The sequence below is a fragment of the Athene noctua genome, chromosome 1 (assembly GCF_965140245.1).
Source record: "Athene noctua chromosome 1, bAthNoc1.hap1.1, whole genome shotgun sequence".
Taxonomy (NCBI): domain Eukaryota; kingdom Metazoa; phylum Chordata; class Aves; order Strigiformes; family Strigidae; genus Athene; species Athene noctua.
The window spans coordinates 55,063,986-55,091,930 of NC_134037.1; the positions used below are offsets into that span (position 1 = coordinate 55,063,986).

Sequence of the window (27,945 nt, forward strand, 5' to 3'; positions counted from 1 at the left end):
AAAATATGTTAATCAATCCTCAGCAGGATGAGTAGCATTGTCATTTCAATAAATGACTGAGGATGAAGTAAAAGAGAGAACCTTTTTGCTTATTTTGAGTTGAGGGTTAGTATCACACATATTCCTGGACTTTATTCCTCTATTAAGGTCTCTACATTTTACTGCTTTGTGCTGAAGTGAGCCGAAGTGACATGATCTTTTCAATGTCTTTACCTGTCAAATCCAAGCTAATGAATAGTTCTTGATCTACAGAGATTACAGGTTACTTGAACAAGAACCCTGTAATAGACATGAACAAGGTATATAACTTTAAAAAGATACCGAGTAGTATATACACTGCAAATATAGACGTATGTTACCTTCAGTTCTATGAAGTGACAACTTCTGTAACAAAATTGAGAGTCCCAAGCTCCTTACAAATATCAGTGCACATACGGAGTCACTGATCTCTCTCCACATTCTTGGTACAGTCCTACCACAACTTTTCTACCCCTTCCCCAAATCCAACTTTTAATCTCCACCCTAGAGAGCTGGCAGGTGTTAGATTCACATGGGAGACTGCACACACCTGCTCCCAGAACACGTCTCCAAATCCATGTTCAATCAAGAAAAGAAAAATGCCTGTTCAGGTCACAAAAAGCATCTCGAAAATTCCAGGTGCACTACGGTGTCCAGAGAACACATATGATCCACTGAAAGATTAAACTAGTTGTCACAGTAATCATAACTTCCCCCCCAAATAATCTTCCCCCATCCTCAAAGAAGTCAGGTGCAGACCAAGATCCTTTTACAGCACACAAAGGCTGCAGAGGGGCCACCTGCTCTTGTTAGAAATATTAAGTGAAACAGCTTTCTTGTTTTTCTGGGTTTTTTTGGGGAAAAAAAAAAAGTGAGCTGATCCAATTCAGGGAGAGGTCACATAAGACTGGAGAAGGGCAAACAGACCATTTGGCCAGAGCATGGTCCTAGAGCATTTGTACCTGAATTATCTCTACTCAGTTAAACCAAAAAAGTTGTATTTCATGACACAGGTACTACTGGAGTGAAGAGGTTCTCAGTCTAGCAGAATCACACTGACATGTCAAAGAGTGCACTGACAGCAACAGCCTAATTCATATAAAAAAGCTTCACTATTTTATCCCATTAAATACTGTAGTTCAGTCCACTGATTCTATGTGCATACTTAGTATTCATTCCCAACAGAATCAGCAATCAATCCACAAGCTATTAAAAATTAACAGCATCAAACTACAATTACCATATCCTTGCTAAACTTCAGTCTATAAGGTAACAAAGCCTTGAAAGCAGGCAATTAAGAGTTCATACTAATCTCTGTAAAACTGAATCATAAGGCTTTTCTGCAGTCATATACAGGAACAAGTTAGCATATTTAAATCACTGGGCAAATTCAATAGCAAAATAATTGTTATGCAAATATCAGGGAAGCACTGGTCAGCTCGACTGAACTGCAGCAAAAAAATTAAATCTGATTTTTCAATACAAACCCTAATGGGAGTCTTACGGGTACTTTCCTGGAACGAGGAACACAGCACTACACAGGTGTCAAAAAATCCCACTATATCTCTCCCTGCACGTTTAAGAATCTAACCCTTACTAAGTTTACCCAAGAGTCCAAATGGAAGAGAAGGCTCCAAGATGAAATGTTCAGGAAGATTAAAGTAAGATTAAAAGAAAAAACCTAAAAACCAACCATATACTAAAAAGGCATTAAGAAAACAGAACTTTTCCCCCTCCTATGTACTCAAATAGTCCTAGTGAAAGCTATTCTTTCTGACTGGAAAAAAAAGCCACATTAGTCAACACATGATATGCCTTCAGAAGAGCCTTCAGTGCACATACCCTTTGGACGGAACAAATGCACAAATAATTCAAAGCAGTGGATTGGAATTTTAACACAAATTAATTAGGCTACAGACCACAATCCCAGAATTTTATGAAAAGGAGAAAGAATATGTAAAAAATTAGTAAGATTAATTTTTATTAAAAAAGGAAAGATTGGTTAGCAAAGCAGTTCAGCAAACTTCTGTGCCCACTACTCTGAAATTTTGTTACCAAAGCTTGTGCATTTCATCGAATGTCAACCTGTAAGACAACTGTTGTAGATAAAAAAAAAATGGAATACGTGCACTCATGTTTCTGTTTCAATTCAGGCACCAGAACTAACTAAATGAATCAAAGAACAAGACAGGCTCTAAAACATTTTCATTTTAAGGGGAACAAAGTTTTATGTTGCTCACAGTTGCAAAAAATCAGAATGGGTTCTAAATTAAACCCAAACTTTCACTTCCAAGCTTTGAAAGAAGACCATATACAAATTTCATGAACAGCAAATGAGTAAGTCTTTTGGGTAGATCCTAATGGTGGGAAAGGTTCTTGGACAGTACAAGGTATGTGATTGCAGAGTTTTAAACCTTTACATTAAAATATGAGTTCATACAACCACTTTATTCCAAAATCTCTTCGCCCATTAATTCAATCTGTTCAAATCTCATGCCCTCGTATTCCTGGGCATTTGTTTGCACCCCATGTGGTGCACGGTGCCATGCAGAAGCCACTGAAACGTGTGGAGTCGATGAGAGCGACATAGTTCAACTTGTGCATTTGCCAGCTATCCATTTAAATCCACTAGCTACTCATAGATAAGTCTGCTTAATTTATATGGAGTTCTTCTTTCTAGTTCAATGATGGACAAAAGACAACCAAGTACGATTCTTTTTTTTTTAATAAAGATAAAATTACAAAAAAGGTAAAATCAGCTCAGGAAAGGCAAATTACTTTAATAGATCAGTTTAGACATTTAACATAATAACTCACATCCATTTTTAAATACTATTACATAAAGCATGGTGAAGAAAGGAGTTTCTGCCTCATATTTAGAAAACTCACAATACAACTTGCCAAAAACCAGAACAAAGCCGTTTGAAAATAAATACGGTCCATGCCAAATAGTACAAAATGAAATCAGCAGTCTCTCTCAATACGAAAACTTTTCTTCTTTTAGGTATTCTCCAACTCTAGTATTATGTTCTGCAACTGATGAGAGGCTATTTTTTGTTCAAGGATTGCTGAGCTGCTCTGATTTTGCTCTGTACAAAAGCAAAAATAAAGTTATTTCATTTTTTCTATTAACTGTTTTAGAAATGTAATTTTGAATTACTACTATCATTAAGTATAAAATACTTTTAGTATTATGAGGAATTGAAAGTGATCTCTACAGAATTTAAAATATTGTAAAGTACTGATTTAATAAACTCTTCAAAAAGGTGACATTAATTAGTCATTAGTTAGTGTTTACCCTTTGGCATCTGTCTTTTCACCACTGCTGTCCTTGGATTTATCCTCCTCCTTAACATCTGAAAAATAACAAGGTTTTAAATATACCAAAAGATTCAAGAAACCCTTAAAATACTTCCGAAGAAAAAGGCATGACCAAGTTATATTTTTTTGTATATACTTTTAGCCAGGGGGAACTAGCTTCTTTTAAAAGTCACTGGTTATATATTAAGGTACAGTGTTAAATACATCCATTCAAAGGAGTGATCTGGGCACAATGCCAAGTGATTCAAAATACCTCAAGGCAAGTCTCTCTCACTGGCCATAATGATGGCATGTAGTAATGAGACCTGGATTTCCCCTGAGCTCCTTGTGGTAGTCTTGCAGCCCTAAAATGTAGCCTGTTCTTGAAAAAGTTAAGTCCTTGGAATTAGACTATCCCCAGAACCCTACTCAGCTTCTGTTTCAGAGAAAACTAGGTGGCTTACCCCACAAAAGCAAATAGGAACAAACTCTTCATTTAACATATTTTTATCCCTATTTTCATTAAGCTATACAAATCCCTGGCTCTAAGATTTCAAGCTTGTGGGGAAGCCACAATAACCCTTGGCTGAAAATACTATTCTAGTGTGAACAGCTCTATCTTGAATCGTATTAATTTAAAATAAACGCTTAAAATATGATGGAAAAAACAAATCATCATCTCAACAGCTAATTAACTGTTAACAGAAAAATGCATCTTTCTCCCGACAGAACTGACATTTGCAGTTCTAAAATATAGGATGAAATCACACCAGAGTCCTACCTGCTTTTTTGTCCTCCGTCTCTTTTTTGTCTTCCTCTATCCTGGCTTTCTTTGCTCCTTTCTTATGATCTGCAACATTTCGTCGTCCGCCTTCCCCTTCATCTTCAGAATCTGAAAATTCTTCATCACAGGCTATGCGCTTATCAGATGCTCGAACTAGGATTCAGAGTTATGAAATTAACTGAGCTGAAAGACCAACTACAATAAGTCTAATCAAGAAGAATTATCAAATCAAGAATGAGTAGTAAGATAATAATAAATTAATGCCAATGAACTAAATGATAGATAAAAATACTATCTTTCAAGATACTCTGGGACTCTCACAGTGGCTTCCAAAATGGCTTTACAGAGACATAGGGAGAGGGTGGGAGTATTTTAACATGTAGCAAATAAATTTCAAATATTGAAAACTAATCATGGAAGAAAACATTATGCTTTCAACAGTTGAGAAAATGGACAGTGCACCAATAGAAGGTTATAGAAATACTCCAATCACCATCAAAAAGGTTAAATGTAAGCAGGAAACTCTCAGCTATAGCTGAAGAACAACTCATTGTGCATACAAAGGCTAACGGTAATAAAGTGAAGGGTAGTGTTGCAAGTGTGGAAACCTCTCTCACAACAAAAAAAGCAAATAAAAGAATCTTTTTGAAAACACAGTATCTCACTTTACATCAAGGAGGAACATTACTTTTTTGTATATAGCAAAAGTCAGAAGCTAAGTCCTGTATTCCTTTAGTTAAAATTCACCTGAGACTTCTGGAGTATCTATTTTAGATATCAAATAGCTAGAATGTTTCCTAAGACACAAAACCCCAAGTTATTTCAGCACTTCTTTAGGTCTCTAACAGGTTCAGATTGTGTGAAGATTCCACCTTAAGAACAGCAAAACTGGCAGACCAGTGGCAAAACGTTGCACTCGGGAAACAAAACTGCCAGTCTTCCAATACTGCACTACTAGGACCAAGTTTCTGAACAATTAAAATCTAAAAAAGACTCTACTCATGCTGCATCATGAAAAGATATTTCTTACTAGAAATGCGTTTGTCTGGATCTTCTCCATCCTCATCTCCACTGTCTTCATGAACAGCATCTTCAGGAATGGCCTGCATCTGTACACCAGGTGCATGAGGTAACATGCGCAAGTTTTCAAATAAGCGCTGCCTGCAAGACAAGGAAAGTTATTACTACACAGAAGTATCGCTTCCTTGGATTTTGTATTAAATTCTGAACACTCTGCCCTCAAAGTTAACCTGCTTTCCTTTAGAGTCATTATTTTTGAAAGATAAAACCAAAAAAAGGAGTGCCAAGTTCAGAAAGTTTTCCATCCCTAACAGATCATCAGTACCCACAGTGTACTTCCAAGTGACAGTATTACTCTGTAATAAGCTAGAGTATCAAGTTAGATAATAAACTATCCTCTAGTTTCTTAGAAAGAAAGTCATACGCTTAAAGCATGAAGCCCTCCCAACTTCATGCAGCAATGATGTCAGGGTCTAAAGCGATCCATCTGGATAAAATTCCTTACTGGCTGTTTCAAGGAAAACAGAGGAAAGTTCTCTCCTGTCTAAGCAACCTGATGTGATGAATCCCACACTCCAAAGCACCAAGCACAGGAACAGGAAGGACACTGGGCTTCCCTTGGGACTCAAACCCATCATTCCAAAGATGTACAAGTAGAGAGAAAGGTCTGACAAGCATTTGTAATAACTAATTTAGCATCTTTCTGCACAGTCTGAAGAGCTAAAGGGCAACTGGTGCTTTTCTGGAATCTTTACAGTCTTTGCCTCTGTTCAAATCACATGACCTGGCAAAACAGTTTTGCCAATTCAGGGAATCCCCTAAAGCCAGGTCTCTGGGAAAGCATACAACTAACTGAAGGAGGAGTCTCTGAAATGTCGGGTCACTGCTCTTCTTGTGGGTGCCAATATGAGGATGTGAGATTGTATCTCTGTCAACAGAAAACAAACAATCGGTGCCCAAGGATGTGTTAAACAGGAAGCAAGTTTTGCAGCCTATTCGAACCACCACAACTCAACAATACACAATATACAGCAAGCAGCCTGGCAGATCACCTGCTGGAGCACTATACTGCTACAAGAAATTTGATAGAATTGCATCCATGAAAAATAGGTGTTTTATCCCGCCCCCCCTTGCACATTATTCAAAATTAAACCCTTCCATTTGAGGGTGATTTATATACTTGTGTTAAAAACACCAATCACTGTCTATACACCAGCTACTGCAAAAATTAGTATTTTAACTGCTTTGGTGACTTTTGCAATTTGACACTTTTACAGATTATAGCAGTACTGGCAAATGTATACAGCTAGTTTCACATCTTTATTCGGCTATTTTTAGTAACCAAACCAATTCCTGTGCACTGTTAACAGCCCATTAAACTTGGGGCAGGGGTGGGGACTTACTCTTTTAAACCCAGAGCAGGGACAAGAGCCACTTCAGCAAAGAGTGCTTCTGGTTAACCAATTATGTCTTACCAGTCGAGTACAGAATTGATTGTATGTATGCATTACTCCATCCCTGAAGTAAAATATTTGTTCACAATCAAAGCTTCAGGATGTGAGGAGGAATAAACTAAGTATCAAAAGAGGCACAGGCTAAAAACACATACCCGCTACAGCTTGGCAATGAGCACTTAACCACAGTCAATTGCCTGCACACATATTGCTATCTTTTCACAGTTGTAAATGTCCGAGCTCACATGTGACTTTTTTATTTTTCCAGCTGACAGCTACAAAGAACGACAATCTCAGTTTATGTTTAGACGTGGAACTGAGAATTAGAAATCCTAATCATCACAGCATACCAGCTTCTTTCCTGGCAGGATAAACTTTCTACAAAATTAGAATGGGAAGCCAAGTAAAACAGTAATCTCTTTAGTTGCTGGAAAAAGTAAAAATCCAAACTCAAGTCTTAAATTTTCGTATTTATAGTCATAGGACTTCATAAACATACATACTGTGGTAGAAACAGACTTCTCAAAAGTCCCTCTTCTGACAGAAATGAAAAATATGTCAAATCTATCCAGTACTTATCTTTAGTGTATAACAGAAAGGCATACAGTTTTCAAAACTGCCTAACAATTAAACCTCTGGAGAAACGTCATCTACATGACCTACTTGATAGAAAGTTAATCACTACTTACTTGATCTTTTCCATATATTCTGGTGTATTCTGATTAGTCATATTTGAAGGACTAATATGAAGCTTGAAGTCTGGTCCAAAATACTCAAAGTAGTCATTGTACGGCAACTCTATAAACCAAAACACAAAAGACAACTTTGTGACCCAGAAAAGATTTTAAACATTTTAAATACATCACTACTTTTGACAAGATTTTAGTTAAACATTTAGGTAAGCAATAAGTACTGCCTGAACTTTTCAGTGTTTTTCCTCTAAATTATTCAATAGACAAACTTAAATTTGTTGGCAAAATACAAAGAGCAAGAGCAAGTTCTACTGTAATCATGTTAGGACATACACTGGAACAACATAAGTAACAAATGTGATATAATAATAAAAAATCCTACTTCTGCAGAAAAGATCAGCTGATTATTTAGAATAGCTGTTTTCAAAGTTAGTCCAGTTTGAAAGGTTTAAGTGAGCCATTCAAAATATTCCTTCAATAAAACATATAATATGTATTACTAGGCTGAAGATCACAGCAAGTTCAATATCCATGGTAAGCGCTGTACAGTGGTTCAGTGATGCCAACATCTTTTCGTTTCCCCTTCCCTTTCCCCTGCTTTTTGTATCTTCACAAATGGTGGTTCCCTGACTGGAACATCTCATCACCAAAGTGAAGTCGATGAAGACTTCATATCCAGGAAAATGGTAGCATTTTATATTGAATAGGACTGTATCTTCCCAGATAAAATAACAGAAATCTAAAACCCATAGAACTCTGAAGAAATAAACCGAAATCCACTTCTAATTGACCCCTTTGTCTTTTTATGATTACTACAAGATGAGCGATCTTGTTAGGTGGATAGAAAGGAGACAGGAAGATTAAGTTGCTATTGCAACATTTAGAAATGCACTGTTATTTCTCTGAACAGATTAAAGATGACAGACACACACAAAGTTATGAGGAATATAAAAAAAAAAATCCCAAAAAATTTATATATAACCACTGAATGGGACACGCTGATGGAAAAAGAGTTCCAAGATAAGGAAATACTACTGTCTCTTCAAAAGCTTTGTCTGACAAAGAATATATATTGACGTGCAAAATGGAAAATATAAATCTTGAAAGATACTGTCCAAATATTCTTTTCTCACTGACCACAGCATTCTACTGAAGTCAGACCGAAACACTATAAATCTGGCAAGGGATACATGAATAGCAAAAGGTTATCAGCAAAATTGCAGTCCAACAAGAAAACTGCCAGGGACCAATCTGCAACAAAACAATCCAAATAATTTCATAAAAAGGCATTCCAAAAACATGTCCAGAAGCATATTTGGCCAGAAGTAAAGGGAGTGAAGGATCTTTGGGGATCTTCCTCAGAGAAATTACTTCACTATCCAATTATTCAAAAGAAGTCTATTATTGCTTTTTTTGATTTTAAATTTTTTTTTAAGATAGCTTGTATAGCCAAGATTGAGTCAAATGGAAGCGTCAAGTCGATATACTTTCACAGTTACTTTTAAGTCACAGATACAACGAAGAAACTTGCATACTCATTAATTCCTTGAGAATACTATGTCCGTGGTGCCCAACTTACACAGGTCTACACTGTTACAATTGAAACACAGTATATATTCCATCATACTGATGATGTGCATATTACAAATCATTGTAAGTAAGGTTCTGTAAGTTTTACATGTTTTGAATTTTCCAAAAATGATTCAAGCATTTAAAGCTTCTGCTAAGGTACGAAAGATTAAGTTTATTTAGTGCATAAGCTACTGAAAATGTATTGGCTACATCCTAACAATAGCTTTCTACACAGCTTATTCTAAACTGATGCATTACAGTTAGTGATAGAAATATTTGATATCTGTTTACTTAAACCCACCCATGATTATTTAATATTAGCTTTGAGTATTAATATTTACCATTAGGAATTTCACAATCTAAGGCAACAGCAGTTTCATATGTCCAGCATCGAGCAACGTTACGAATCGTATATCCTCCTCCTCCTAACATCAGCAATGGCAAGTTAAAAGTCTTTACAACTTCCACACATTTAGCATGACCTGTCAAACACAAAATGAGTTGACAATATATGCAAAATATCTATTAAACAAAAAAATATATAATGAACTATTTAATCAGACATATGCAGTCACACTTATCAAGTAAGAACTGAATTGATTCAAGCAAAAACAGAACTGCCTCCCCCTAGAGCTAAGCACAACCTCACGAGAAGTCAAGACCTACAGATAAGACATATACAAAATACATTATCCACCCCCAGTATTCAGAGACTTTGCATGATGATCTATTGCTGCTGTTCTGAAATTCTCTTAGAATGCTTAGCATTTTGACTTTTCATAAACAATGTCAATATACAGTGACAAATCTAGGGACAATTTCTCAGTCAACGCAATGGGGGAAGAAGGGAAAACAGCTAAACAGTACTTGGTCCTTTCTATTTCTAAATTTGAACCTGTATTAGAGGTTGCTAAGTCTTGCTTACAGAGTGAACTGGTGCCCAGACACTCCAGGGAGATACAGCATACTGAGAGGCATCTGTAGGAGGCAGCAGCTCTCTTGGTTTCCAAGATATGTAAGATGGAAAAAAATCTGAGCTGTATGGGCAACTGAAGTAGCTTTGCCACCTGGTGCAAATCAAGAAAAGAACCCTGAAACACTGCAGACCCGACAGATACTATACTGCATTTTGTTGCCTACAGAACTCTAATTGCCTCATTAAGAAAACACAAAGCCAAGAAAACCCAGAAAGTGAATGACTCAAACAGGTTGGATTCAAGGTTTAGCAGAAGTTCAACATACCTTTGACATTTTATCACTTAAATAATAATTATTAATTTAAAATTGTTATTATTTATTTTTATTATTAATAATAATAGTGATATTTCTGTTGTTTGCTAACAACATCTCATCCTAATTTTGACAATCACGCTTTTGGGTAAAAATGTATTATTAAAATAAATTAATTCTATAATGTTAATAAGTGTTAACATAAGGTTCAGTATAACAAACAACACTATAAATTTAATGATGCAGTAAGTATTCTCATTTCAGTAGTACCTATTTTACACCCAACAAGGTGTTTGATGTTTAGTATCTGTAGTCCTACTAAGTGAACCACTAGTTTTGTTATTTGCCCATGATAGTAAGCATTGCAGTAGGACAACTCCTGTCATTCCAGATGTTGCTTTAAAGCTATGGAAATCTATGCATAGAAGAAAGGGAATGACTTGAGTGGCTAGGAGGAACACGGAAAACCAAACTTCTCAACGTTTTTAGATGGACTGAAAGAAAGAGGCAACTTCTGGGTTTCTTTTAGACATCCCTGTACAGCAAAGAAAGATGTGATTAATCATAGTAATGAACAAAACCTTTCTGACTCCAGTCCTCATCATGCAAGTGTCTTGAAAAATAGTATGAAGGGTATAGGTTTCTACTAAATAAAAAGTTACAGACAACAAACACACGCTTTTATGTTTACCTTTAACAGTAAGATTAAAGCATCCCAGCCTGTCACCAGACAGTGAATCTGCTCCACACTGTAATACCACAGCACTGGGCTGGTACATCTCCATTACTTTGGATATAATCTGTAATCAATATAAAACAGCAAGTCATTAATACATGTTATGAAACAAAATTCACATAATGAAACTATCATCTTTCCAGGGAGCTTAAAAAAAAAAAAAGTACTCACTGGTTTGAATATCTGTCCATATGATTCATCGTCTATACCATCCCTCATTGGAAAGTTGACAGCATAGTATTTGCCTTTTCCAGCACCAATGTCCTATAAGCAAAGATGACAAATGCTTTATTACAAACATAGAAACACATAACAGTATCATGGAAAAAAGTCTACAAGTCTCCTGAGCTATTTTTTACCATATTCATGTATGCGAGAGAAAAGAGGTGAAGTACCTTAGTTGGTTCCCATTCTCTCATAAAATAACTTTGAAGTGTAAGAATTGTACACTAAGTTTGCAGTAAGCACACTTGACTTTTAATTCGAAGATTTAAGGCAAAAAGACAAAACATAACTGATCACTTTACCCCAGTAAAAAGTTAGGCAAAAATAAGCAAGAAAACCAAAAAGAGCAAGGTGATATGCATGTTTTCATTGCTGTATAGAAGATGTGGACTTAATGTTTTTAAAAGTGTATTCTATGCTCCAAACATAGGATGAAGAACTAGCTGCAGAACAAGGGAGAGAAGAAAATCAAACAGAGACTATTTATAGGTGCCCTTGAAGAAATTTACTTTTTAAAGAAAAAACACTGCAGATTATTCTCAGTTCCATCAGGTGACAAGGCAGGAACTGTAGTAGTCTCTCTTACCAGCTTTCCTAGACAACATATGTATTAAAAGAAAAAACTTTTTGTAAGAAAATCAAGTGAATAAACCCTGAATCCATCCACTTCTGTTTTGATGATCAGCTTAAAACCTAAAGATTCCTACTTGCCACACATTCCAATTTCCTCCCGTTAGCTCATCACCAAGACACACAGAAACTGATCCAGTTTACAGAGCAGTTCTCTGACACTAATAAAGGTGCAGTGGGGAAGACAAGAATATTTAACCTGTTCAGTTTGGTTGTAAACTATTATCAAGCAGCAGTTCTGCCAAAAGAGCACACTTCAGGTCCAGCACGCTTGAAAAACTGCAAGTCACCAGTAGGATGGCTCAGCAATACAAACACTAAACTTCTTGACACTAGCTACAGAAAGTCATGGACTTTTTCCTTTTCCCAAACAAAGTCTCCTTAGCAGAGAATGCAACAGTAATGTGTCACTTCCAGTAACTATCTTTTTTGAGGGGAGGAGAGGGAACAGACAGACATGGGGACAGGGATGAATGGCCAATGCAGCATTGGCACAGTGGTAAAAGTTGACTTTTTTCCCCCACTTCCAGCACATTAACGACATCTCACAGTTTTGCAAGATTAGTGACACTGAAGTCCCCTGCTGAACTCAGCTCTGGCTGATTTGGAGCATGACAGTTATCCAAAATCTCCCAAAGTGAACCACCTTGGCTTTGAGATGCTGATTTTTCTGAGGTGACAATGCACTGCTTTCCAGATTTAAAGGAAAAAGAAAAATCAATCATTAAGTTGATTTAATCCTAAAATATAGCAAAACCAAATGTTACATTATTTCCCACTTAACAGGGTAATTACTTTTAGCCTGAGCTACTCAATGGATGTTTTTCCTAACTGATACTTGCATTGGTTATAAACACTAAAGAAACAATATAGTATTCTGGTAGTTGCCCATTCATCAACAGATCAAATTTCTTCACAGAACCTGGGCCTCGAAGTAGCACTGCAGTCTCAACTGATCTACTGATGTATATGTAAGGTGAGTGCTATCATCTAAGATGTGTAGAAAGCAAAATAACTTACTAAGGACACTGGAAGTTCAGACTGCCTAATAGCTTCAAGCATAAAATGGATGAATGGAACTGAACTACGTAACCTCCATGAGATTCAGCTACGCTGATGGAGCTGCAACCACAAAATCATCAGCTGATGCATGATTTGTTCCTGCATCAAATAAGCGTAATCTGATCAGCAAACTAGACAACTAACTAAAGAATTACAGAAACAAAGCCTGAATGGAGCCCACTGACAAAAACCAAGATAAGATTTGGCTGTTAAATTTGATGTAAATAACCAGCAATGGCAGATCAAGTTGAGTGGAAGCAAGCAGCACAATACTGGCCTCCAGAAGGAACACTGACTTTTCGGAGAATTAGTTCTCCCATTAGCTCACTTAGCTTTGCAAGCTCTGGGGATAGGAAAAGTCTAGTGGGTTTTTCCTGTGGGGATGTAAAAATTGCCATAAAGTCTACTGAAGTCTGTATGCACACAATGCTCATTTCAAAATACTAGCTAAAAGCACAGAATAAAAGTTACCATGCCTGAGGTAGTTTGTCACCGACACTGCTAAAAAAACCCAACCCAGTAACATACAATATTCTGCTATTTATTTCAACTGCATTATATTTAAATTCTTTGTCCTGGGTGTGGTGAGGTGAAGAGTCCATAGACTTCTCTGTCAATAAGAAGTGCTGTTTCTAAAAAGCCAAGATATCTAACCCTTCAAAAAAAATTTCTAGCCAAATTCAGCAACAACAGCTTGTCATGATAAAACATTCTGGTCTGACTTGCTTTTTGTTTGAAGCACCACTACCACCTTGTGGCCAGTCGAGTTAAACCACATGGATAAAAAACAATGCCTAATTTGATTTCTACCTAAATCAATTTAGAACACAATTTAACAACTGTAATAGCATTCAGCTCCAACAACACTGAAATGAACACTTAGCACTTTACTGATTTAAAGCTCAACTTACATCTACTTCTGTGTCCTCTGGGTATCATCAGCACACCAGGGAGCACAAATTCCGGGAATATTAGCAGAAACACAAATACCTGCACCTCTTGAACCAATTTAAAGACAGTAGGATAATACTGAATTATTTCTCAAGCAGCATTTTTGTAGGTCAACTTCTTCAAAGTGTTTAAATTTTTTAAAAAATTACTAACCGTAAGTACAAACTAATGTTTAAAGTTGTTAATACCGGAGGAGTGACTTATCCTAGAAGTGCCTCCAATAAAAAGATGTTTAATTTAAGAGTTTGAAGCTAGGAATATATTAATCCTAATACTGGAACTACTCTTCCAAATTGTAAAGTGAAACAATTTCCTGTGCTAACAGACAAGAGGCTAACATGAGGAATGACTAACTTAATATGAAGGGCCAGGAAAATTGATTTCCATTCTCAGCTTTGCCAGTCTACAACAGCTTAAATGATAATTCTTCACAGGCCAATGCTCCCTCCCTCAAACTGGCTATAAGGCTTAGTACACAACTGCCTGTGGGGCATGCTAAAGTTCTTGCAGTGAGCATTATGAGAACTCGAAAACACGCTTTATGACACAAGAAATACTCTAAAACTGAGCCAACTGTATTACTAGGCAAATAGAACACTGTAAATTTAAGTTGCAAGTGAAGCTTTGTGACTATAAAGCTCTGGCACAAAGTTATCCTAAGATCTGAAGTAAGTTTTGAAGCCATGTGACCTTGAAACAGCTACTTTTCACCGTATGTGCAGAATTGAAACGTACAGATAATCATATACCACAATAAATATACCACACTGTCGTCCTAGGGACATTTCCAAAATCTGAGTGAACTAATCATATATTTGACCTAAAAATCAGAAAATTTATCGAGAGGTAAAGGTATTGATTTTGTGTAGAAGTGAATAATTTACTTCCTCAATATCCTGCATTTTTTTTCCTAAGGTGGTTCAACAAATCAGTCTAGATCAACATATTTTCTGAAAACTTACTGCTTATAGACATGTAACTATAGACGTAGTTATTGTAACCTAGTACTAAAACAGTATCCACAAGGAAGACAGTAAAAGGGAATTTATCCCCTAATGAAATTTCATGTTTGACCTTACCCTAAGGTCCCCTGTGCCCGGAAAATATTCACCATATTTATGGAATGATACTGTCATGACACGATCTGTGGTATAAAATGCTTCTTCAACGCCATCACCATGATGGATATCAATATCAATATACAACACTCTTTGGTGATATCTAGAAAGAAAATAATGTATGAGAAATCATCATTATCTGTTATGTTCATAATATACCGATACTCAACAAGGAAAAACCTAACAAAAAACCCCTAACCACTAAACACCTAACCAAAAACCCCGAAACACTAAAATCCAGTATTATGACCATTTTGATGATTTTGGATGAAATAACCATACTCTCTTAGTTTTCAATACAGTTTGCATAATAATGAAAATAAGTTTATCTTCATCAAAATAAGTAACTTATGTAGTGTATTTAGAATTTACCCCAAGTTGTATCCCTTTGTCGAAGCTATACCTTGTGTTTCTGTTCACACTTTCTGTTGTTCACATCTGCTGAATTCGCTCCTTTCACAGAGCCTTTCTTTCTGCCTTCTCAGTAATTATCAACACAGTCTGCACTAAAACATCTCTTAGTGCACACTACAAACAGCAGGAATAATCCATGTTTCATAAGCCCACAAAAAATAAGTTTAAATACTTATTTTCCACCAACTTTTCTTCTTTACCTCTGCAACTTGTAAAGATAGGCACGTTCTTGTTTCCAAGTGTATCACACTTACTATTAGCATGAAATTATTACACTACTGCTTACTATTTCCTTAAATACTGTAAGTTTTAGATCACTCTATCTTTGAGATGGATAAAGAAACCTGTTTGTTTGAAGCCTCAGAGCATTAGAAACAACAGTAAGTATCCCTTAAATTCTATGTTGTTCAGTAAAGAACAAAGTCTATCAACAATAGGAGATGCATTTTCATCATGCTTTGCATAGTGCTAAAGAATATGAGTCTGAGCAGCCATAATTTCAGGTGGGCTAAAACTTTTACCTTAACAAGACACTGAATGGAACAGTTTCCTATGGTTACATGCCCCATAACTATTTGAAAGTTGCCTTCCTTCATATGCATAAAGACTGGACCACAGAAATTCATACCACTTTTCTTAAGACTGCAGAGACAGATTCTGAATACATGCTGTACATTAAAATGAATGTCTTAATGTTAATATTAACTATTTGTTAGTGTCTTTAGAAACTTTTTCCATCTTTAAATAACACTTCTAGATTACAGCTGCTTTCCCCATCCCTCACCAGCAGACTCAGATGCTCCATTCGCAAGAGTCAAATACCTAAAATATTTTTTGTAAAAAATGAGATTTTTGTTATTAAAAAGGACGGAGTCCCCTAAAACAGTACAAGTAACACTCAGGATTTTAAATTTTAGTGAAGCGTTACTGCTTGAAGTTAATTATATGATCACTTTTTCAGCAGCCCTCTCATTTTTTATTTTGCAGTCACAGCAGCACAGCTGTTATTTCATTATTTATTCCTGTCAGCCACAGTAATTCATGTAACAATCCAAAAAAGCTCAGTGCATGATCTCCCCTGAATATGCCTGTTTAGTTTAGTATAGACTCAAATGATAGGAAACAAGCAGGCATATTGAGAAGCCAAATGGGTGTATGATTGTGAGCATGACTGCCCTAAGGGGGTCAGGGCAGTGATCCATCTAGCCCACTATTCTGTCCCCATGAGTAGCAACAGGAGATTACCATTTACCGAAAGTATGTAAGCCTGTGCATTTTCTGAAGTCTACTACCCTAGTACTTCCCCACCATCTAGAATTACAGCGTATGGATTGTGCATCGTTGCTAGGATCTTTAACATCCGTTCACAGATCTCTTGTTCGTGATTATGTCTAATCTCCTTTTGGAATCTACTGTTGCCATCTTCTTCCTTCAGCTTTCTGTAGCAGCAAGTTCCAAAAGTTCACTATCCTCTGTGTAAAGAAATACTTCTAAATACCTGTTTTAAACCTACCTCCTATAAGTTACCTTACTAGCTTGCCTGTATTTTACTTTAAATTTATTGCTGAAGTCAAACTGGTCAGAGCTTGGAGTTTTCTTAATCGAAACTAAACAAGTCACTGAAATAATAATTGCAATCCATATTTTCAAACACTTAAATAATTGAACTTGACACTTTCTGTAATTTTATCTTGTTCCCATAATAAACTTACTTCAGTAACTCAAGGATGGCAAGCACAATATCATTGACATAACAGAAACCAGATGCCTCTGATTTCTTGGCATGGTGAAGTCCTCCAGCCCAATTAACAGCCATGTCTGTTTGCTGTCTGTTCAATTTTACTGCCCCAGCTGTAAAAAGACATACACAAAAATTAAAGGAAGTGCAATCAGAAATTTCAAGGCCTTTTAAATCTGTCACATGCAATAGGATACTATTTTTTAAATAAGTTGATCCTAGATCTGATCTCTTACCAATACTGAGAAATATGGCTGTCAAATATGAGCTATAACAAGTAACTGATATTTGATTATTTCTTTATATAAAAACAACTTATATTTGCTTCAGTTTTAAATATACTATCAAAGTTTTAAGTTGCTGACAGAAACATAATGAAGCTACAAAATAGCTGGCAAACAACCTATACTTACCAACAGAGCCTCCAGTCGACAGCTGACAAAACTCAAACAGGCCATCAAATACAGGACAATCTTCTCCAACATTAACTGTGTAAGAAATGTATTACTTTTCAAAAACACCATTCCAACAGCACTGGCATATGCATGGATAACACAGATGCAATGCATAGTTCATTCAGCATTTTAACTACTCCCCCCACCCCATTTTTATCAGGCTAAACTTTAAACACTGAAAACAATGTAAAGTCTTTACAATCCAAGATGACTCCAACTATCTTTTTTTTTTTTTTCTTTTTAGTTTCCACAGGAAGCTTTGCCTCCTTGTTAACAAGAAGTTAGATAACTTATAGATTTTTGGAAGAAGCGCTGATTAACATAGGTCATGTTAAGAAATGCACAATTACCTGGAAAAATAACTTGCTGAGAATGAAGCATCATAAAGAGGCTAAAATACTGCCTTTTAAATTGATATAATAGTTGTCAAACTGCATTCTTAGCAGCAGTTTGAGCCTATTCTTATAATTAAAGAAAAAAATTAACAGAAAGAATGACCTGTGAATAATGTACAATTTTTAATATCTCCAACAGGAATGAGTAACTCCCTTTCTTGACTTAAACACATTTTCACATATTTTTACTTCTCTTTTATTCTAAAAGACATTCTTTGTCAGAAAGATTTTGCATTAGAACAGATTTTAAGAGATTTTTGCAAACAACTCACAAGTGAAGTTTAATCTGTGCATTAAGCCTACAGAAAGCATTATTTCACAAAGAGAACACACCCTGTGAAAGGGGAGGCAAAAATCCTTCCATAAAAGAATTTTTGCCAAGATGGCTGTTTTTAATAGAAAAGTCTCAAAATTAGTGTAGCTAAAGGCAGGCATATGTCACTCTTGTTAACAGTACTTCTCTAACCCACCCACATCATTAAGCCATGTTCATACCTCTGATGCTAACCATCAAAGCACATACACACAGATTTAGCCTAATGTTGACACTTACATCTCTGCATTTGCTTGCTGTACTCAGACATATTGTCAGGCCTTATTGATCGGAGAAATTTGATGTATTCATCACTATGGTACTTGGTCATTTCCTCTGCAGTAGCTTTGTGGGGTCGCTGATAACAAAAACAAGTTATAGAAATAATCAGAGTGCTCTGCAAAATCAGCTAACCATTTGCTAAGACAACTCGAAATCTAATCTACTTTGAAGGGAGAACAGTTAAACTGATAGTAGAGCTGTTTTATATAGAGCAAGGTCTATTTTCTGTTGTTACTATACAACTCGATTAATTCTTTGCAGTTACCCCAACGTCCCTCCAACAGCTCACACCCCCAGTCATAAAAATACTGGTGAAAATTCTCTACTGGAGTTCTACCTCACTTCTTTCAGACATGGACAACATTCTGTAATCCTCACCAGTCATTAAATACTGCTTCACTTCTGAGAGCTCTGAAAACACTATTTAAGTATTTTCTGTTTCCACTTCTCTCCGTTCATTTGTGTGAGAAAACTTGAAGCCCTTTAAAAATACCTTAAAATGCTTCAGCGGACATTCTATTGCTTATACTCACATAAATTTCCATTTTTCTGTATAAGCCATAATTTAGCAGCAAGTTGTGGGTCATTCGGATCCTATGAGGTTTCATCGGATGCCCTTGTCCATAGTAATAGTTTCCGATATCACCTGTTAATATTACACAAATGAATAGCCAATCATAATACAAACCGACTTTTCATTGCTACTTAAAAGAATCAGTCTTAGAAAACAAGCAAGCCCGTATGATTCCAGAAAAAAACAAACAAAAAAACAATAAAGGGCCTACTGTCTATTTCAAAAAGGCCATGAGGAAATGACGCGCGGAAACAAACTCTACAACTCCGACAGAGTTATAAAGCAGGTATGTTTATTCCAGCAGGGGTGCAAGGGGATTTCTCCACAAAGCTTGCACACCGTCTCTGGCAAGTAGCCAAATATTTATTACATCAAAGCACACATATTCATTAGGAAAGGCCAGGTTATGACAATTAGTTTGGGGAATAGGTGTGATTATAATTATTTCTCAGAAGTCATTTGCATAGTCTGAGCAAGCATAGTAGGAACAGGATGAGTGTCTTAGGTGGTCAAGCGGAGAGAGAAGTATGTGGTCTTCTTCACGGTACCGGCTCTTTCCAGGGCATGCGCTGTGAAGCAAAGTCCATGTGTCTTCTTCCTAAATCAGCAAGACCACCCTCCCTAGATAACATCTCTGAGTCCTTTTGTTCAAGTTTAAGTTTACCTAAGTGCCCATTGAGGGCTTTGAGTCTGCTATCAGTGAGTTATCCTTTTTATTCATACCCCAGGGCTACCTGCTACTTTCTTATCATAGTCAATCCGAAAGCTATCTGGTAAACTACACTGAATCCACAAAACAGTCTGGACAAGCGGGATTCTTAGGCAATGTTCAGAAATCATCATATGTTGCTGTAAGTAAATAATTTGCAAGGAAAGTGGTCATTTCTCTGTATCAGAAAAACTGCCCATAAAAGATCATATGTTAGAAGCAGGGGGCAAAAAGAAGGACAAATTGAACACCTTTACTACAAACAGACAATAGTGGGGTAGCAAAGATGCCTACAAGATGTGGTTTCAAATCAAGAGTCAAGAAAATCGTGGGCTGGAACTGAAGAAAAAATAACGGGAAACAGAACTGGAATTAAGAGGGGAGTAGAACATGACATAGTCACATGCCACAACAGAGGCTGCAGTAAAACCTACCATTTTGCAGAAGCTAATTTTAAAATACCATCCTCAGATTGTCCTTAACTACTGACACTAGCAGTTACATTCCGTAAATTAGCTCCAGATTCACTGCTGCAACCACATGTGCAAACATTGCCCAGACACCTGCTGCTAGAGATCCACAGTACTTCAACAGAACCATGTAATCCAGATTAGCCCAACTCTGTCAAACTGGGAGAGCAACTAGACACATGATTAAAATAACAAATTTGACACTCATTTCCAAGAAAATAATGGCTGCTCTCACGGCCTAGTAAGTTTTCCCCGCAGCTTGAGTAAAGTTAGAACATACACGCCTCCACTTTGAACACTGACATTCCCAAGACACAAACCATTTTAAAAGAACTAGAAGTCCATATGTTTCCGGAAATGAAGACAAGCCTAAAAGGTATGTCCAGTTGTCAGTGGCCTTCAGTTGGAGAATTCCATAACAACTCTTCGCAATAGCACCTCTTTTCTTTTTGACCAAATTTCCTTGTAGGATTTACCTTCTTGAAATTTTTACTTTTCTTTCACATCCTCCAATATGTTCTGCCTTGCCCACTGGGAACGAAAGAAACACTATTTTCACAATGTTATACTATTTTACAAATTTTGTTAGTCAGAGGCAAGAAGCAGCAGCACTTCAAAACAGTTTCACCTTTTCAACACGAGATTCAGCTCAGGAGGAAGGGAAAAGTTCAGCTTGCAGTAGCAACCTCAACTACCAAGAAAAGCAAGCATTACAGTAAGATTCTAAGTCTCAAAGCATTCTAAAATCCAGCTTTCAGTTTTCAAAGTGACAAGGAGAGTAAGGACACTTAGGAAAACAGGTATGTCCTGATGCGATGCAAGATGAAGTTATCTAGAAAAACAGCTGCTCAACACCTAGCTCTTAGTCATCCCGTAATTGTGGAAATACCAAGTTTTAGCGTTAAAAGCTTTGAAGAACTTGGACCTACTCCTAATTTAGGTGTTTAAATGGAAGATTAGTATTTCTTGTCAGTTACTAAGACCTGGAGTCTTGCAGACACTTACTGCCAGCCTGCACAGTTTTGGTCACATGCAGATCTAGAGCAAAAGGTATTAAGAGAGTATAACCATACTCCTTCTCCACAGCAAAACCATTTCCAAGTGTTTTACCTTACAAATTTGGTGTTTAGGAAAGATCTATCACAGCTCTTTGAAACTAATGACTAGAAGATGGAAACCAACCATTTATTACCTATTTTGTTTTGTGATCTTAACATTAAGTCCCAGATTTACAAAGTTCGAAGCTAGGAAGAACTTAAAATTTTTACATTAAGACAATAGTGACTTTCCATAGCTTTTGAGGAAACTTCATTCCAAATGCATTTGTGGCTTAAAGAACATGTATGTATTTCATACCTCTTTTTTTTTTTTTTTTTTTTTTAACAGGTCATTTCCATTGTAACTACTTAAGCTTGTACAGTCATCACTGACATTTTACTCAGAAAGCTGATGGATGAGGAAGCAGACAATTAATAATGACTTTCTATCTCATGTAAAATGTAAGATCTGTTATTTTCCCTTATGAAGAAAGAGAAAAAAAACACATTAACAAGCTTCCCAAATATACTTACAACATATCCTTTGATGTATTGCAATTAATCTATTAAACATCCAAAATTAAAGCATATTCTACATACCATACACTGCAGTGTACACTTTTTTTTAAAAAATTCAACCAATCAATTAAGCATACCTTTTAACTTTTTCTTTTTGACGAGAAAGGAGAACTTTTAAAAGAACTGACAAGTTGGTAAATTTAATGGGAGCTTATTTAATCAAACAGAAGATCTGTGGGTGAGTATCTGGCAGAAGCATATTGATCCTTCAATATTAGAGGTCAGCAGTAATGACTAACAATACATATCAATACGCTTTAGCAACAGACTATATAATTTACATCTTTCAGGTCTTAGCGCCACTAACAAAAAAGAGTGTTTAGCATTAGCCTCATAAAAAAATAAATTCAAACATATGGGCAAAAAGACCATTAAGTTTCAAGGGACTGTTGAGATGTGTACGTTGGCAGGGGTGGGGAAGGAAAAGGTACGCAAGATGTTCCTCTTTCTTCATTAGCACCTTGATTTCCAGCCAGCATCACATCACAAAAGGGACCCACCTTCAAGACATCATCTTGTGGTGAAGACAAAGGTATCAAAAGTGTCTCCTCCTTTACTCACTGAAAGAAAAGGTGCCCTTCCTGGTACAAATACTTCATCCACTGATCCTGAAGCCTATATATCTCTTCATATATCACAGTCTTACTGGAGTACTCTGGAAAGAAAAGCAAGGTGTACCAAGAGCTAGTGTGTGTGAGGATGGGACACCTCCCTCACTGACGGAGCTAAAATGCTCTGCACACAGTGCCAGACTAACTCGGAGTAGAGTATGTGTATACATATGAGAAATGGGTACAGCGAGGTCAACTGCACAAGACTAGCATTGCAGTAGTATAAGTACTTGATCCTTAACTTGTCAATACAAAGGTAAAAATCATACAGAAGTTTTATGAGCATATTTTAGATCACTCACCAGTGTGGCTGCACATGGAAAGTGTAGAAGAAAAGAACATAACTGAAAGAGGAAGCGGAGAGAAAATGCAAAGTAGTATATGCAGAAAGTTAGCAAATTACTAATCTTTCACAGCAAGGCTTCAAAGACTGAAGTTTACTGTTTTACACCAGTAAAAGTATCACCTAAATGGCTCTCATTGAGAAGTAACAACATAATCAATGAAAAGTTGAATCCTTAGCTAAAAAGAGATGAACCAAGCACCAATTTAATGCTAGCATGAGTTTACTGTCCTGCGCTGTTCACCACACAATACAAAATGTGATACCAACACACAACCAGAAACACACCACCTGAAAATTGTTACATACACTGTCACGTTCTAGGTTCAAATATACATAAAAAACTCCTATTACTTCTCAATTCATAGAAGCTACTCGCCTAAATTCTGAAGAGCTATCAAAAATAAACCCATGATTCTTTTGATGAACATAAGTTTTAGACACTCACTTCTCTCTGACACTTGAGCAAGGTCTACGGATGTTAAATATTCTAATATATAGAAATACGTAAGAGGCTACATGCCCTAAAGGAACTTCAGTTCTGTCTGACAAACACACAACCAACAAAACCTGCTATGTCTCCCAAAAAGTACATTAGTCTCTTTAGTTACTAATATATAGAAAAATAACAGCTTTAAATTAAACCCTTTAAAAAGTCTTAACAGCCTGAACATAGAGCTCTGCAAGAGATGACATTTACTTATATTTTTTGATACTTTGTAACTTATAAATTCCATTATGTAACTGATATAGAGAAATTCTTATCTACACTGATTGCATCTCTCCTTATTTTAAGTACAGTTACCATGAAATCGTGGGATATTTCAGAACTGCAGACAATGCAGAAATCTAACCACTACAATGGAAACCACATGGAAAAAAAAAAAACCTTCACAGTGGTAGTTACATTAGATTGACTTCTACAATACTAATGGGTGAACTTATGTAAAGATGAATGTAAAAAAGATCAACAATGCCTGATCAGTCCAACAAACAGCTATCCAAACAGGCCTAAAATTACTGCACTGGCATCTGAAGGGTTGGGGGCTTTGTTCTGATTTTAAATATTAACCAGACAGCAGAAAACCAGCCAAGTTATGACTTTCCAGCCCCGAGCAGTGGTTGGTCACCACCACCACATTGGGAAGCCACTGTGCAAAGCACTGATGAATTTCCATTAAATACTTCAGTTAAAGCTTACATCTGCAGATAAGATGAACTTAAACTAGAAGTGCCAATGTACTTAATGTCTGAATATAGTAGCACACTGCCTTATTAAAACAGGTTTATTCTCGTCTCTATGGGTGGAACCAACCACATTCTGACACAGATCTCTCCAATTTTTCATGAAGGTAGAGCCTTTTGAACACCCACATTAAATTACGCACAAGCAGCAATCTAAACAATACCGCTAGCGCACCGGCATGGAATAAATACACTTATTAACTGTAACCATGCTAGTTGCTGCGTGATTCTCTAGAACTGTGCTTTGCTGTACAGGGACAGAGTTTGAAAGACCATCTGGGTCCTGTCCTCATTGCTATGGGCAACTGTACAACACATACCTATTTTGGAGGAGGCCACTGAACTACCTGAGCAACACGCTGCAAGACCGTTGCAACAACCTGAAGACCCATGTCAAGAGGCTAAAATAAAAGCTACAATATCCTTTCATATCTATAATGGATAGCAGTATAGGAACAGTTTTCACTAAGCTATGGCCATATATATATATATATATATATTAAGATTAGAAGCATTTCTTAAAAATATTTCAGATTAAGATGACTAAAGTATTTTAATTTGTATGGTTTTATGCTTGCCATGGTATACTGGCTCAAATTTTAAACAAAATTCCGATGTGAGCACTATCACAAGCAACGCAAATTTGGCAAACTGGATGTGGCTGACAGTCTATTCTGAACAAACTGCAGAAAATTAAATCAAGCTTCGTCTATCCAAAGTCATTGGTTTTGAGTACAGTGTGAAGGCTATTAAAACTATTAATTATCAGAAAATGTTAACAGCAGTACACTCTGAGAAACCTTGGTGACAGGCTAATGAAAAAAAGCAACTTTAGATGACAATCACACTGAGTTTCATAAAAAACATGTAGAAATTTAATGCATCTCTGAAGATACACATATATGCTTCTAGTACTTTTTAACTTTTTAGTGTATAGTTTTAGAGAAACGGAGTGAAAGTCTTTGTGGAGGGACAGTTATGACAAAAAATGGTCATTAACTTCAGTTATAATATCCTTGGAGATATACCACTACCTCGGATGAAATATCTTGGCATTTTTTGGTTTTGGGTTATTTAAGGCTTTGAACACTCCCCTTGCTTTGATTCAAGACTTTGCTGGTAGAACAGTTACAAAATACTCAGAATTGCCAAATGAACCACAAATTAGCATTAGAAATATTTACTGCAGGTATGAACCCTAAAATTTCTTCTAATAACTCTATTTTCAGAAGTGTAAAATAACTGTTGGCTCTGGCATTAAAAAAAAAAAAGACATCAAAAACATACCAAATCTGTTCATTACTGTCACAGAAGCATTTTTTAAATCACTTTTACAAAGGATAGTCCTTTCTCTACATTATTGTTAACTGCATTTACCCTAGTCTACAAATTTAAGCAAGATATGAGCTATAACTCCTTTTAAGTCGCCATTATCCTGTCACCTCCGAACTTCTTTCTTCTCCAGTTTGTCCCCCCTCTTCAATAGAATAGCTTTTTGGCTGTAAAAGGAGTCTGATACAAGCACTGAACCAGGCATCACAGAAAAACTGAAGATATCAATATCTAGTAAACTACAGTCACCTGACTTAATTTAAAAAAAAACCACCCACACATATTGATTAAAAAAAATGAAACCATGCAAACATTTGCAGAGAGAAAACTTCTAAACTATCACCGCAGTGTTCCTTTCAACAAGGCGAAAAGTTATTCCTCTTCCCTAGGAAAAGTAAGATCCCTGCCTCACCAAAATTATCCCTAACAGGGGCCTCCTTTCCCCTTTAGGCTGAACAAAGAACCAGAGCTAGCAACAAAGAGAAGGGGGCGGCAACCACCACTCTGCCTCCTTTAGTGTGGTAAAAAAACCAAGACAAGCCCCACAAGATCTGCCATTTCTAAAGAATGGCAGATTTGCTACGGCAACAGACACCTTTGATACCTTAGTGGGTTTTGCCATTCATCTTCGTTTCCAAAATGGTGAAAACACCAAAGCGCTACGGCCAAAGAGCCTCAACCTCTGTCTCCTGGCTACTATCACTACCAGTGTCAGATGCCAACTTAAAGGATTGTTCCAACGGGAGGCATTTTTTTTTTAAAAAAAAGCAAATCTCTTAACTAATCTGACTGCCGAGTTTATCCTCCCAGTACAAAAAAAGGGAAAACACATGCAAACTCAAGAAGAAAACGAGAAGTTCTCCCCGCTATGGCCAGAGAGAACCACAAACAAGTTGCTACAAATACGTGAAACTAAGCACAAGCTTCGTGTACTTTTTCGACGTGCCCGACAATGCAGATCACAAGTTACCATCAGACAAGCGTGCAAACTTAGGAGGCCTGCGAGCAACTCAAATTTCACTATTATTAAACACCTACGCACGCAACTTTCGTGTTTTGCTAGGAGAGAGGCTCGTGGAAGCCAAACCCCCGCTGGGATGCGTGTCCGTTTGGGGGGGCTGAGCCTCCCTGCCCCCTCCCCACACCAGACCTCCGCAGGAAAGCCAGAGGAAGGGGAAGGCCCCAGCGCAAGAACCACCAGGTGCCGAAGCCACACATGGCCTAGACTTTTTTTTGCAGGGGAGGAGCTATACACGGCACCGACTTCAACGCCCCTGTGCTTAGCGGATGAAGGGGAGTGTCTCAACTTTTCTTCTTTTTTTTTGAGGGGGGGAGGGGGGAGTATTGGGGGGGGGGGGGGGGGCGGCAAACAATAGCCCCAGCATTCACCGCCGGGCCCGGCAGCAGCTCCGCGGCAGGCCAGGCAACTTCCCGACCCGCACCTCGCCCGGCTCCAACTCCCCACCACCACCGCACCCCCGGCTCCCGCCGCCCCTTCCCCTTCGCCCGGCAGCCCTCGGGGCTCGGCCCCGCAGCGGGGCGCGGGTGCGCAGGGCCGATGGCGGGAGCGGGGCGCGGCGGCGCAGGTGGAGGCGGCGGGGACCCCCGGCCGGGGCCGCCATGGAGCCGGGAGGGGGGGCTGGTTCCGCGGGGGAGGGGGCGCCCATAATGGCGGGGGACGGGGTCAGGCCGCCCCAGACGGCCGTCGGAGGGGCTCCCCCCGCTCTCAGACACGCGCACGCTCCCGCGCCGGCCCCGCTCACCGTCATAATAGTAGCAGACTTTCTTCTTGCCGCCGCCCTGACTGTACGCCATAGGGCCGCCGCGCCGGGGCCGAGCCGGGGCCGGGGGGAGGGAGCGGGAGGCCGAGGCGAGCGCCGAGCCGGCACGGAGGGAGGGAGGGGGCGGGAGAAGACGGACGCGGGAGAGCGGGAACTCCCGACGCCGGGCCACGGGCAGAGCGAGCGGGCCCGACCATCGGCAGCGGGAGGGGGGAAGCAACCGGGGCGCGCCCAATCCGCCGCCGCGGGGGAGGCGATGGAGAGGAGGCGGCGGAGGGGACGCGTCGGAGCGAGCACCGTCTGTCGCCGGCTTATCCCTGGGCTCGGCCCTTGGTCACACACACAGGCAGGGAAGGAGCCAGCGGGGAGGCCTCGCAAGAGAATTCTTGGAGGAAGCGCTTCCCTCGCTCACCCCCACGCCGCGCAGTGGTACAGTCCGCCGGCGGGCGTCGGGCTCCGTCCCCGCCCCTCAGCGGCGCCCTCTGGCGCATGCGCGGAGTGGCCGCCCCTCCGGCGCCGTGCGGGCCCGGCTCTGAATGGCGGCCGCGGCAGCGAGGAGGAGCCACCCCCCTTCCCCGGCTGACCCCCCGTGCCCGGAGAACAGCGGGCCCTCCCCTGCCCGGTGCTGACAGTCACGGCGACTCCCCTCAGCCGCCCCCCGGGGACCGGCCGGGGCCGTGGGGCTGCCCCGCCCGGCCCCGGGGAAGCGCATCCCTCTGCCTTGGGGCCGGTACCTCACCCTAGGCCCGTCTCCCCGCGACAGCAGTGCGTGCTCGGAGGTCTCCGTTCCTGTGGCCCCCTTGAGTGAGAAGTCACGCAGTCCGTTTTCCACAACAAAAACGGTTGGGGATTTTTGTTAGTGCTGGAGTTACGTA

General features: G+C 38.6%; 1 protein-coding gene across 2 annotated transcripts; it reads right to left on the reverse strand.

The window, feature by feature from the left end:
* Positions 1 to 2,725: 2,725 nt before the first annotated feature.
* HDAC2 (histone deacetylase 2) lies at positions 2,726 to 27,279 on the reverse strand. 2 transcript variants are annotated; one of them, XM_074896181.1, is made up of 15 exons: positions 27,053 to 27,191; positions 20,463 to 20,673; positions 18,923 to 19,035; positions 18,348 to 18,465; positions 17,358 to 17,432; positions 16,919 to 17,057; positions 14,754 to 14,895; positions 10,978 to 11,070; positions 10,762 to 10,870; positions 9,182 to 9,322; positions 7,266 to 7,374; positions 5,133 to 5,263; positions 4,100 to 4,255; positions 3,317 to 3,374; positions 2,726 to 3,107 (listed from the first exon to the last, which is right to left on the reverse strand). In XM_074896181.1, exons 3-15 carry the CDS (start codon positions 18,995 to 18,997, stop codon positions 3,077 to 3,079), a joined length of 1,377 nt encoding a protein of 458 aa, XP_074752282.1. In that variant the 5' UTR covers positions 18,998 to 19,035; positions 20,463 to 20,673; positions 27,053 to 27,191; the 3' UTR covers positions 2,726 to 3,076. The 2 variants fall into 2 exon arrangements, with proteins under 2 accessions (XP_074752282.1, XP_074752283.1); XM_074896182.1 differs by lacking the exon at positions 20,463 to 20,673 and having other exon boundaries at positions 27,053 to 27,279.
* Positions 27,280 to 27,945: the final 666 nt, after the last annotated feature.